The sequence below is a fragment of the Musa acuminata genome, chromosome BXJ1-11, assembly GCF_036884655.1.
Source record: "Musa acuminata AAA Group cultivar baxijiao chromosome BXJ1-11, Cavendish_Baxijiao_AAA, whole genome shotgun sequence".
Lineage (NCBI taxonomy): Eukaryota > Viridiplantae > Streptophyta > Magnoliopsida > Zingiberales > Musaceae > Musa > Musa acuminata.
The window spans coordinates 22,467,815-22,480,101 of record NC_088337.1 but is presented as its reverse complement, the minus strand read 5'-3'; the positions used below and the strand labels follow the sequence as shown (position 1 = coordinate 22,480,101).

General features: G+C 39.8%; 3 protein-coding genes and 1 non-coding gene across 7 annotated transcripts; 2 read left to right on the top strand and 2 right to left on the bottom strand.

Annotated features, from left to right (window-relative positions):
* The first annotated feature begins 746 nt into the window (after positions 1 to 746).
* On the top strand, positions 747 to 1,883 carry LOC103971493 (ferritin-like catalase Nec2). Its single transcript, XM_065088679.1, has 3 exons — positions 747 to 1,105; positions 1,178 to 1,403; positions 1,503 to 1,883. Exons 1-3 carry the CDS (start codon positions 765 to 767, stop codon positions 1,881 to 1,883), a joined length of 948 nt encoding a protein of 315 aa, XP_064944751.1. The 5' UTR covers positions 747 to 764.
* A 314-nt stretch (positions 1,884 to 2,197) lies between these two features.
* Positions 2,198 to 2,268, top strand: TRNAG-CCC (transfer RNA glycine (anticodon CCC)). Its single transcript has one exon. It is a non-coding gene; the product is annotated as a tRNA-Gly (tRNA).
* Positions 2,269 to 2,888: 620 nt separating this feature from the next.
* LOC108951690 (probable glutathione S-transferase GSTF1) lies at positions 2,889 to 3,717 on the bottom strand. The gene is made up of 2 exons (XM_065088490.1): positions 3,433 to 3,717; positions 2,889 to 3,378 (listed from the first exon to the last, which is right to left on the bottom strand). Exons 1-2 carry the CDS (start codon positions 3,715 to 3,717, stop codon positions 2,974 to 2,976), a joined length of 690 nt encoding a protein of 229 aa, XP_064944562.1. The 3' UTR covers positions 2,889 to 2,973.
* On the bottom strand, positions 3,204 to 11,896 carry LOC135583410 (peptide chain release factor APG3, chloroplastic-like). 4 transcript variants are annotated; one of them, XR_010481175.1, is made up of 17 exons: positions 11,703 to 11,896; positions 10,544 to 10,600; positions 10,189 to 10,269; positions 10,003 to 10,060; positions 9,819 to 9,922; positions 8,743 to 8,794; positions 7,867 to 7,916; positions 7,603 to 7,668; positions 7,369 to 7,533; positions 7,018 to 7,090; positions 6,736 to 6,868; positions 6,267 to 6,324; positions 5,819 to 5,881; positions 5,630 to 5,713; positions 4,586 to 4,669; positions 3,433 to 3,921; positions 3,204 to 3,341 (listed from the first exon to the last, which is right to left on the bottom strand). XR_010481175.1 is itself a non-coding variant. In XM_065090021.1 (16 exons), the coding sequence occupies exons 1-15, from the start codon at positions 11,865 to 11,867 to the stop codon at positions 4,598 to 4,600; spliced, it is 1,281 nt and encodes a 426-aa protein (XP_064946093.1). In that variant the 5' UTR covers positions 11,868 to 11,896; the 3' UTR covers positions 3,373 to 3,921; positions 4,586 to 4,597. The 4 variants fall into 4 exon arrangements, 3 of the variants coding, with proteins under 3 accessions (XP_064946093.1, XP_064946092.1, XP_064946094.1); XM_065090021.1 differs by lacking the exon at positions 3,204 to 3,341 and having other exon boundaries at positions 3,373 to 3,921; XM_065090020.1 differs by lacking the exons at positions 3,204 to 3,341; positions 3,433 to 3,921 and having other exon boundaries at positions 4,374 to 4,669.
* Positions 11,897 to 12,287: the final 391 nt, after the last annotated feature.

The following is a 12,287-nucleotide window of genomic DNA, read 5'->3' as shown; positions in this document are numbered from 1 at the left end:
TGCTTTCTAGAGATAGATGGTAAGGAAATTTTATGATGGTGATGCAATCGGAGCATTTAGAGGCAAAGATGTTCTTTGTTTCCTTATAAGAAAAGCAAACATCGTAAGATATCAGCGGACATGACATTGACATAAAAGCTAATCAGAATGAAGATCCGAGTCTCCATGTATCGCTCTTAGAATTCAATCCATCATCCATAAACCACCATTGTTTATTCTATCCTAAATCATTTTTCTGCCATCGTCGAGGTGTGCTTTAAAATGGAAAAGTTTTGTAGGTAATGATAAATAATGGACAGGAGGCGACACAATATCCCATTCCTGTTCCTGACGCATGCATAAGGTGAAGACGAGTGATTCATTCCTAGAGAGAGAAGAAGACCACCGACCACCACTTCCTTATTATGTGATGATGGAGAAAGAACCAATCTTATTATCTAAGTATTCATTCCTTATGTTGTCTAAAATTATACCGAAGATATGAGTGTTATCCAGAATGATGTATGAACGAGATAATTTGGGGTTATAAGCAGTAACTTGCCACATCTCCTCCTCCTATGAAGATCGTAATATGTCCAAACAATTTCTTTCCTAAGCAAAAATCTATATATTCCCTTCACACTGTGTGTCGTAATAGGGAATGACCATTGCGTCCGATCAATCGACGTAACGCCAATCCTCCATTAGCGCTCTATAAATGGAGGAGCAAACAACCCACGGTCCCTCAGCAGCAGCCAGCACACAGCACTACCGTGACACCCGCCATGTCAGCATCCGCGTCTGTGCTCTCTCTCTCCTTTCTATTCCTCATCTCTTTTGGGCTGGTCGGCCTCTCACATGCCGCTTCCAAATGCTCCGTGCCGACGCCGCTGATCAACATCCCCATCTTCCCTACCGACATCGACCTGCTGCAGTTCGCGCTTAACCTGGAACACATGGAGGCCGACTGGTTCTTGTACGGCGCGCTCGGCTACGGCCTCGACGCCGTCGCTCCTGAGCTCGTCATGGGCGGACCTCCGCCCATCGGCGTCACCAAGGCTAATCTCGATAACGTTACCAGCGCCATCATGGCTGAGTTTGGATATCAGGAAGTCGGTCATCTCAGGTAGGTAACGCATGATACATATATGTCGTACTTGCTGTGTTTCATTACGATGATTCTGTTCTCGCTTCTCAGGGCCATCAAATCGTTAGTGGGTGGCTTCCCCAGGCCAGTGATCGATCTCAGCGGCAAGCACTTCGCCAAGATATTTGATGACGCTTTTGGATTCCATCTCGACCCTCCCTTCGACCCCTACCTCAACAGCGTCAACTACCTGTTGGCCTCGTACGTAATCCCCTACGTTGGGCTCGTTGGCTACGTGGGCGCCAACCCCAACATCAACGGTTATCTCTCCAAGAGAGTAAAATACCCCTTCAACTAATCTCCGTCTCTTGTATGTGTAGCTACACAGCGGATGCAGAAAACTAACCGTATCCGATGTACTGTCTACTTGGTGCAGCTTCTTGCGGGACTGTTGGCAGTTGAGTCTGGGCAAGATGCAGTTATAAGAACCCTACTGTACGAGCGAGCGAATGAGGTCGTCCAACCTTACAAGAACCTAACAGTGGCAGAGTTCACCACGAAGGTGTCAGAGCTAAGGAACAAGCTGGCTTCTTGTGGTGTCAAAGACGAAGGCCTTCTCGTCCCCGTCGGCTGGGGAGCCGAGAACAAGACCAACAGCAACGTACTATCGGCCAACGCCAACTCGGTCGCTTACAAGAGGACACCGGCGGAGATCCTTCGGATCGTTTATGGCACCGGCGATGAGGGTACGCCTGGAGGCTTCTTGCCGAAGGGTGGTGATGGCGCCATTGCCAGAGGTCTTCTTAAATTTGCTTAGATTAAATGTATGTAATTGACAGTGGCTATGCCATATAAATGACAATAAAAATACGGCAGTCGAAGATCCATTTTGCAAGTGCCAGTTATGCTTACTTGTACAACAGTGGACTACGCAACCGGCAACGGACAAGTGCATGCGATACTGCTTCAGTTAATTTGGCCTCTTATTCCAAATCTTCGAAATACAGATTTGAATAGTCCAAGACACTGAACAGCGCATAGTAATTTGGTGGCATGATGAAATGAATGCAAAGAAGTTACTTTAGGAACATATTAAAATTATATAGTTTTCTAGATCCAACTTGCACACAAGCGCATCTGGTGTAGTGGTATCATAGTACCCTCCCACGGTACTGACCGGGGTTCGATTCCCCGGATGCGCATTTTTTTTTCTTCCACCGGCTATATATGTGTAAAGGATCGGCAACTTCTCCTTCCTAACCCTACGGGGAAGAAAAGGATACTTGTTCCTGTTGTCCGTGCCGTGTTTGCTGCTTCATTTTTCGTCTTTGGTAGATATCTTCACCACAAAGCAAGGAAGGAACAACTCCCGCATGCTTACCTTATTGCATCTGCTAATTTCCTGCCACAGTACTACTCCATGCGGTGGGCTCAAACTCTTTCCTTCCTTTTAGGCCTCTCCTCCTTGGGTCTGTTCACCTTGCTGGAAATGAAGAAATGGCACAGGCGGCAGATCATGGAGGAGAAGCTACGGCTCATCAGCGAGGCTCTCGAGCAAGCCGAGAAGACGACGATAAGGTTCCAAGAAAGGCATGACAGGATCCTCTTCCAGATCAACTCGCACTACCTGTGCCGTCGGGAGATGGAAGAAGCTCTCGCCGGTGCTCAGAAAGCCATGAACGAAGCCCTTAAGTTCTGCGTCGATCTCCGCCAGATGCAGATGAAGATTCTCGCTTCATATTCTCGTGGTGTTGATCATGCATTCTCCATCATGCGTAGAAACTATAATCATCATTCGTGACTGTACCATCTCCTTGCTACATATTGTAATTCATCAATTTATTGAATGATCTGATCACCAAGTGCAACACAAATGAGATTGAGTTCAGGTCAATCCGCTCATCTTGCTACCTGACAGTCTCTGTCCCTTCAATTAATTTTCTGCAATCTCTGTCAAAAGACCAACCTGCAAAGCTTGGACACAAATCCCCGGCCAAGTGCTCGGACTGGGACAACCGGGCCTCGTATACGTCGAGCACCTTGACGAGCTTCTCCACGCCCTCCGCCACCACCTTCTCGTCCGGGACATCGCCGTAGAGGACAGGGACCACCATGATCTGAAAGAAGATAGGCAAGATGCCTTTCTCATATTGCTGAGCCTCCACTTCCAACCACAAGTCCACCATTGCCGACTCCTCCAAGCTGCCCTCCCTCGGCAGGTCCGGCCCTGACGATTTGTACTTGCGCTGCACGTACCTCGAGATAGCTCTTGATTCTGAGTTCAAGATTTTTCCTCGAAAAGCATTAGCAAATCAAGGGCATATATGTCTAAAAGTACATCTTCCGCTGTCTCTTATGCCACTCACCAAAAAAGCAAAAGGTCTCCGTCCTCCAAGACCGGCACGAGGCCAAAGGGCTGCAAGAATCACGCGGGGGGAGGTTTGGTTTCGCTTACGTTTCCGGCAAGGTGGTGAGGGGACTTTTGCTCGCGAGTGAAACAAGTCCACGGGCACACCAGCTGGTACTCCGCCCCCATCTCCTCCAAGCACAGGAGCACGCACGCCGTAGCCGCCGATATCGCTGGCCCTTACACCTTCACCGCCATGATCTCTTCTTACTTTCCCTCTTACGAGAAAGCCTGGGATAGGCATCACGTATTTGTAGAAGAAGGGAGACGGCACGCTGGTTGTTTCCACATTATAATTACTCTGGTCTTTTCTTAATCTTTCTTTCTATCACAGACGATTGACTCCATCGCCCGTCGGTGGTCGACCGGAGAGCCAATAAATGCCTCTTCTCTTGGGTGCTTGGAAGGTCTGTCCACGCGCATCTCGTGGCATCTACCACTAGTTTCCCTATACGAACCCATGGTCGAATAATTCGCATACTTTGCCCAACATTAAGCGTTGATCGAAGTCAATCATAAAGGAGATGTCAAAAGGAATGTTAGTAGTTTTGAATTGGGTAAGCAACTGCTCATCACCTCATATAGAAAACTCCTAAACATAACCATCAATCAATGACTTGAGTTGGGTCTTACGAGTAGGTTTAACGAAGTCAACAAAGTACTACTATTACTTTGATTAATTATGACCATACCTAGTACAGTTTATAATGAGGAGGAGAGCGTAACGAGCTGTATACACTTTTCCTCCATAATTTGGTATGTCAATTAAACCTTCAACTAATTGCAAGGGCATATGAAAGTGTTTTAGGTTTTACAAGAATGTAATGAGACTTCAATTCGGAGGGATCAAATATATTGGGGTCTTGATCATGAATTCACAGTGATGGGTAGAAACCATGATCATCAATCGAGATTGTACCATCTGTCGCTATTAAATTATGTGATTAACGAAAGTAATAAATGTATTCGGATTGATTAATGCATCATTATACAAAATGATATGAATAGATGATATTTCGGTAAATGCATCATCATCATTTCCTATAAGAGGTTCACATGAGAAGACCAAAAGGTCTAATTCAGACTTCAAAATTTGATTGTAATAAACATACCCGGTTGATCGATCAAGCTTTGGATGCACCAGAAGTCTGAGCCAGCTCCTCCAACAGTTCCTTTTGCTCCAAGGTTGCACATGCCTGCAAAAAGTATTTTGTTTTTGAAGATCAATAGGCAACACAAAGCAAAAAGTAAAACAAAAAAGTGCACCAAAAGCCACAAACAAATTGTGTTCTATAAATAAATTAGGCATTGTTCATTAAAGAAATATATACAAAATGAAGTCCATTCTGAAGTCATAAAAGCCAAGGCTTGCTACGACCACATATCAAGCAGATTATGTGACAACCCCAGAATCAAACTCAATATGATATATCAAGCAGAGATCTGCAATGGAACCTCTTACATGGAGAAAATAAAGCTGCAGCAGGCACCAGTTCTTTTTTGCATGGTTAAAAATAATTTTAGAAAATGACGGCAAACAGCATTTTACCAAAGCCAGTGGTGTCGATGGCACTGACAAGCAATAGCATGGAAGTCAAGTTGAACTTGGATTGTCAAGATTATAAAAGTATAAAGCATGGTACAACAGGGTTAATCCACTCAATCTCCATCTTGGTTTCTGCAACTTGAGGACCAATATCTCATCAAAATATTGATTAAAAACAAACGTGCAAGAGGAAGCGGCTGCCTAAGAGCTTTGGTGAAACAATGGAAATTTTAGATCATATGCTAAATGATCATAGATGCTTATTCTTCTTGCTAGAGATCATAGCCTCCTCACCTCCTCAAATAATACAATGTACTTAAGGCAGTAAGGACAAAGAGGGCCCAGAAATTATGCTGCCATATAGATGTCCAGACATGAAGGTGCAGAGATTGGACATAATATGAAAAGATGCACACAATCGATTTAAAAAGACTTTGTATGGACTTTTCAACTTCTTACTGTAAATGTGGATAGATGATCGGTAAATTATGGTGCAGCAATTAAAACTTTTATCACCTGAGAAATTATTTCAAAATCTAACATTAAGAAACAGCTGATGTAATATAAGCGAATGAAATACACTTAAAGATTTATTAACACCAACTCAAACCTGAATAGCTGCCTCAATATCTCCAGAGAGGAAGGATGTGAGCTCAAAATTCATCTTCAAGCGATGGTCGGTTACTCTGTTATCCTATAGAGAAACGTAAATGTCCATTATGCAAAATCCAGTCTCTGAACTTAAAATGTCTTTGGTTGGACTAATCAGTCTGGTGGGTACCAGATTTTGGTCATTTACCTTGTAATTGTATGTCCTTATTTTCTCTGCACGGGCACCAGTGCCTATCTGCAATTGTTGAGACTTGAGACAATCATTTAAGCATGCATCCGACAATAAACTCATCATGGGGATTCACATAACACTATCCAGGCCAAGAAAAACTCCAACATCAAGTAGATGAAAGCAACCTCATTCAGTCCAACTATTTAAGATGTCCCAGCACAGCAGTCTAAATATTTCTCCTATATGGTAGTTCAGTTGGCAATCTCAGGAAAAAATGAGGTTCAATTTAATCATAAGCAGAAATATGGTGGCATGATCTAAGGTGTGAAGAGATTATGACCTTAAGTAATTGATATGAATGATGAGTTATGATTTGTGATTTCACATACATAAACAAAAAACTTGTTGTTCCACAAGAAAACATGCAATGCCATTATATTTCTTAGAAGTTCTTCTTGCAAACCTGTGATTTCCTCTGGTTCCTTAATGATTCTTGCTGCTCCCTCACTTTAATCTCGTAACTGCAATATATATTGAGGCAATGAGAAACTTAGTGTACATAATACAAAAATGAGATATTTCTATAACAATAGCAACACAACCTTTATTCCCAGCCATCAGGGATCAACTACAAAGATTACTTTTCGCAGCATTTAGCTCTATTTAAGTTTAATTAAAAGTTAATCCATTGATTATTGTCTTTCTCCACCGTTTTTTATCATGTTTTCTTTTGCATCCACTCACTCCTATAATATCTTGGTTATAGTAGCAAATAAGTTATAAGTATCACTTTATATTAATAATATATTGAAATTACTTTAAAAAACATATATATTGAAATCATGTTCGGATAGAACCACTTCAGCAGACGAACTGCAAATAATCTATCAGCTGTGTTCAAATAGTATCACTCTATCAGCAGACGAACTCACAGCTTCGCTCTTAGTAATTGAAAAGCACGGTCTTTGTTGCGAAGCTGGGTTCTTTCTTCGGTACAGAAGATCCGTATTCCTGTTGGTTTATGGAAAAGGTCAACAGCTGTTTCCACTTTGTTTACGTTCTGCCCTGCATCCATGAAGATCATAAAAAATTTATTATCATACTAGCAAACGTAGCCCGTGGCAGCTACATGATATTGTGAAAGAAAAAAAAGGAATATACTGAGACAAGCCCTGCTCTGTCTAGAGAAGGGTTTCAGCAACGTGATTTTTTACCTCCAGCACCGCCAGATCTTGCTGTTGTCAGTTCAATGTCTTTTGGATCAATCACCACTTCAACTTCATCAGCCTGAGTATGTATATGTATGTATATCAAACTATAAAAGAAAGGCTTGCTTAAAAAATGTCTTCGTTATAGGTAAACTATCAAAAACTTCCCAAATAAACCAAATCATCTGCTAGAATCTTGTCTACATATATTAGCATATGCAATGACTAGGTTTTGTTCTTTCTGCACAAGAAGTCTGTGGTGAGAAGTCATAACAATATCAACAATTTATGGTATTATGGGTAATAACTAATTATACAAAAAAAGAACCTTTTTTATGTGTGTGATCAAACTAGCACCTCTGGCATTATTGCAACAGTTGCGGTTGATGTATGCACACGTCCTTGAGCTTCAGTCTGAGGTACACGTTGAACACGGTGAACACCTGACTCATACTTTAACTTACTAAAAACTCGTTTTCCTTTAACTTCCATCACAAAAGTCTTGTATCCACCTTTTTCAGCCTGAGACAAGCTCTCTATTTTAAATTTGGCTAAGCATCATGGGCTTATATAAGCTAGTCAAAGACATACCTCAGAACTAGAAATTGTTGCATACTTCCAAGAATTTCGCTCGCTATATTTCTGATACATGCGTACCTGAAGCATGATCAATATTATTTAAAACAAGAAGCTTCTGTGAAACAGCAAGTATGTTAACCAATATGTTACCATCTTAAGTACTATAAAGGTTGATAATAACTAGTACTTCTAACTGTTTATCAGTTAAACAAAGCTTTCAGAAAATGCATCTTTGCAAAACTATACTTAATGATTATGAATGTTTCATCTACCTACAAGATCACCAGCCCATATTCCTGCCTCATCACCACCAGTACCTGCTCTTACTGCAAAAGAAGCAATAAAACATGAGTATAGTCCTTCAAGAGCCTTTCTTTGGCAAAAACTAGAAAAAATGATGATGATACGAGAATGATTCACTTAACATTTGGACCCCATAATCCATCCATGATATAATGAGAACATGTCCAGTGATAAGAAATTCATTGACAAAAAAGAAGATGATATGTGGGTTTATTAGCTACGAGGGCCTCCTTGTATGATACCCAAGGATGAAGAATACTCCCCACTTCCATTCATACCTATCCATTGCATCTTAAAATTAGTCAAGTTATGGAAAAAAAAAAAAAAAAAGTCTGGCAGGTATGTTCAGGATTCAAGAATCCAGCTTCCAAATGACTTGCAAAAAAAAAGTTACTAACAGCTAAAAGTAACAGTGAGGTACAAATAGTACCACATAGCAATATGTGCCACCATATACTCATTCATTATTAAGAATAAAAGATAAAAGGCAGCATGATGAACATGAGATTGCTACTGAAAACTAAGCAGATTGACTTGAGAAGACATTTTGATGGAAGCTCAATGATTGGATTCTGGATAAGGAACACTTATACAACATTGACTGAATCCATTTATAAGATGAAAATAGTCATTAACTAAAGGAATTTAGTAGATTAGAAGGGATAATTTGAAGTTTCAAAATCTATGCTGATAGAATCTATTTTAACAAATGCATGTTTATTATAAGAATGTTTGTGTTATTGGTGATGTAGATCACCATATAGCATATCCTCATTGTAAAAGGTAAGAATATAAAGTATAGATCACTTGAGGTTCTAATAATCCTCAAAATAAAAGATTATCAATTACCTTCAAGTAAGATATTGCGGGCATCCATAGGATCAGTAGGAAGCAATAGCATCTGCAGACAAAATTTTGAAAGTTAATGTGAAGATTTGTTTTGGATGTACAACCAGAAATCGGAATTCTCTCCACATTCCATCCTACTACCATAACTGAATAAAACAGCACTTTTTTATTTGGCAACAATTTTTATCAAACAAAAAGGACAATGTGGTAACAATGTGAGCATGACTCATGAGAAGATTAAGAAATATTAACTTATAGAAAACATGAACTAGTTAATACCAAGAAATTCTTATACATGGTGAAAATGGAGCAAATAGAAAAGCATAGTGAAATCTAGAGATATAATGAAGCAGATTCTAGAAGGGGAATGGTAAAATATCATACTCCATGGTTAGCAAAACACAAATGAATGGAATTTCAAATTTTAGTGGACTTTCTGGTTGTGACAACTCAATGTCTGTGAAATGTCCTGTGATATGTCATTAACAAGGTGAAATGTATTAAAAGAAACTATCAGTTTTGAATACATTTTGTGAAATTACTTTTTTGGACCATGATCATCCACAATAAAATCACAACAGCTCATAAAGGTCATGCGCAGAAGACAAATGAAAGCTGCAACAAACCTAGAATTTACAGATTAAAAAAAAGATGTTGCAGAATGGTACATGGATTGGGCCCTAAATAGCTTTTCATCAAAGCTCTGTTGAAGCTTTATCCTTTAGGTATAGTACCTAAGGAGAGCATATAAGGCATGCAATTATTTTATGTTAGCTACCTCGTGTTATAACAAACTAGAGCTTTGCGCCATGTAGCTATTAAGTAAAGACACACTCAAAGGTTATTGATAGATCAACATTTTGGTGTTGAAAATAATGCACTCTATGCCTGCAGGGCCCTCACCATAATTCTCTCACACTATAATAGTTAAGATGATAGGACAAACATCTGTTTGCTAAGTGTAGAGGATAATCTAACCCCAGATATATCACTTTATCATTAATAAAGTATATGAGTTACATAAAACATAATTAAGCAAAGGTCTTAGTTTAAAGAACAATGGCTTAGGTCAAGACCTTCAACTTATCCTCAAGATCTTTAAGCTGTTCGAATAACATCTCCAGCTCGAGAGATACCAATTCAGCCATATCTGGGTCGCTCCCATCCTCTTTTGCTAAAGCTATTGTCAGACAAATATAGGCCTTAATCAGATATCTCAAATTGTAAGGCAATTTGTAAACATGATCCAGAAGTGCAAACCTTTCGTTTCTTCTATTTGTCTCTCACATTCCTTGAACTTCCTGTAGTTCATTACTACCTGATTTTTCGGAGCACAGAAATATTTTTTGTGATAATAATTGAACACTTAACTTTTTTCATTGATTTAATGTGTCCTGATAGGCCACAATAGAAAATAAAAAAGGCCATCACATGAAACTCCAGTACCTCATCAAGTTCTGCCACAGATTGTGCAAGCTTCTGATACTCAGTAGGATTTGAAACAATATCAGGATCTGCAAGCTTGACCTACAGTGACAACAGTACTAGACTTCTTAAAAAGGAACTATATTTTTAATCAAGAAGAGAGATTGGTGCAATTTCATAATTCAGAATGGTGTTAGAACGCTTTGACTTATTGCACTTTTTATCCATTTGTAGAATCTCTTACATAAACAAAATGATTAAACATTAAATACATCAATTACTAACTACAAATACCATAAAGGACTTAAAAATAGTCATTTCAAATGCACGTGCTAAGTTGTATGCAACTATTTGCATATAATGAGCACAAGCATACCGACAATTCTTTCCAAGTTCTTTCAGCAGAATCCAACTTTGATATCAGATATGGTTCCTGTAATAGCACATCTATTCAGTTTGAATAAATCAGGTAAAAGAAGCAACTATAGTGAAAAAGTACATGTACGAAGCCAAGACCAACATGAATATAATTAAGGGAGGTGCATAATACTTGAAAATTTCATGTAAATTAAGCATGCTACAAAATTTGATAATGATCAGTGAAATATATGTCAGAAACGAGTGATATTATGCACTGGCAAAGTAGAATAAATATAATAAACATTATGAATATGTAACATAGAGACTTTTTAGGCAACTTGAAATGCTCAATGCATGAATAGGGAAGAAGTAAGAATCTGTTAAACGTAAGTCTCAGCCCACTGGTTTGGTAGCACTGACTCCAAGAAATCTGTGAACTCTTTCTTCACTTCTAGGCCAGAATCACTTGTTGGTAAATTTGTGCCTGCTTATCTTCTAGGTACTTATTATACCTTGACAAATTCTAAACCTCCTTTCATCATTATTGGCAAAAAGGCTTTCACAATTCCATGACTCAGGAAAACAGATCATGCAAGCACAATTATATTTTTTTCCTAATCACATTATTAAGCCAACAAAATACCCCAGACAATCAATGCAGAGTTTATGTAATACGTCAGGACAGTAACTACCGCTGATATGCAGGATGATGCTACGTATCACTGAGAAGGTTCGCTGGTCTGAAGAACTTTGATACGCCATTATAATCTATGATCAGATCCTTTGAGTATATTTCTATTGTCATTAACCTATTAAGGAAACATCACAAGAAATCCAACATCCAGGTAATTTTAGTTACAATAATGTGGCTTTACCATTTAGTGACCTTCTTCCACATACAATTCGCATCTGACAAAAGATGCTTTAAAATTATTATTCAGGTCAACTTGGGAAAAAGTTAAATCTTCATCCAATCAACCAAAAAAAAGGACATCATAAGTGACAACTATAGCATGAAAGCACCATAATAAAACCTGGAAAGTACCAACTGAAATAGAAAGAATGCAGTCGAGCATGAGAAATTCTTCAGAAAACTAAGTCAAGATCACAGCTGTCTAGTATCCGATGATAATAAATCGAAAGACATGATAGAAGGTTTCGGATAGAGAAATTACGGCCATGCAAACGATGCCAGGGGGTGCGGCTCTCCTCCGAGGCATACTAATCAGCGCTTCCTTCCTCCCCCTCCTCCTGCCGCCGAAGAGATCCGAGCGCGAAGCTCCGTGATTCATCGAGATGGCCGGAGCGTGAGGCAGGAAGCTGGTGAACAGGCTCTCCATCGCTCTCGGATAGGACGCAACGAGGAGGGTTTCGGACCGAAGGGATCGAATTTAAACACGGAAGCAAGCAGATAATTGTGCGAAGGCCCATTTCGGGCCCATCACAACACCACAGGTCCGCGAATGACCGCCTCAACCGTGATAATTGTAAAGGTTTGTTCAGCCCCTCTGTAACATCGACTGCATCAATGAAGCGCGGTTGTCGTCAACACCGGGGTTAAGTGGACAAGTTTACGAGGGTCCCATGGCAGACCACATGAGCCATGAAAAATGTGCGGGCTGACTCAGCAAGTACCCTACCGTCGTCCATCACTAGATAGTCAAAATTGGTGGTCGTAGTTAAAATAAGGGGTCAAAGCGGACAGAGTCAACATTTCAGGCCCCTTATTGGCAACTTGTTCTTTTTTTTTTTTTTAATGA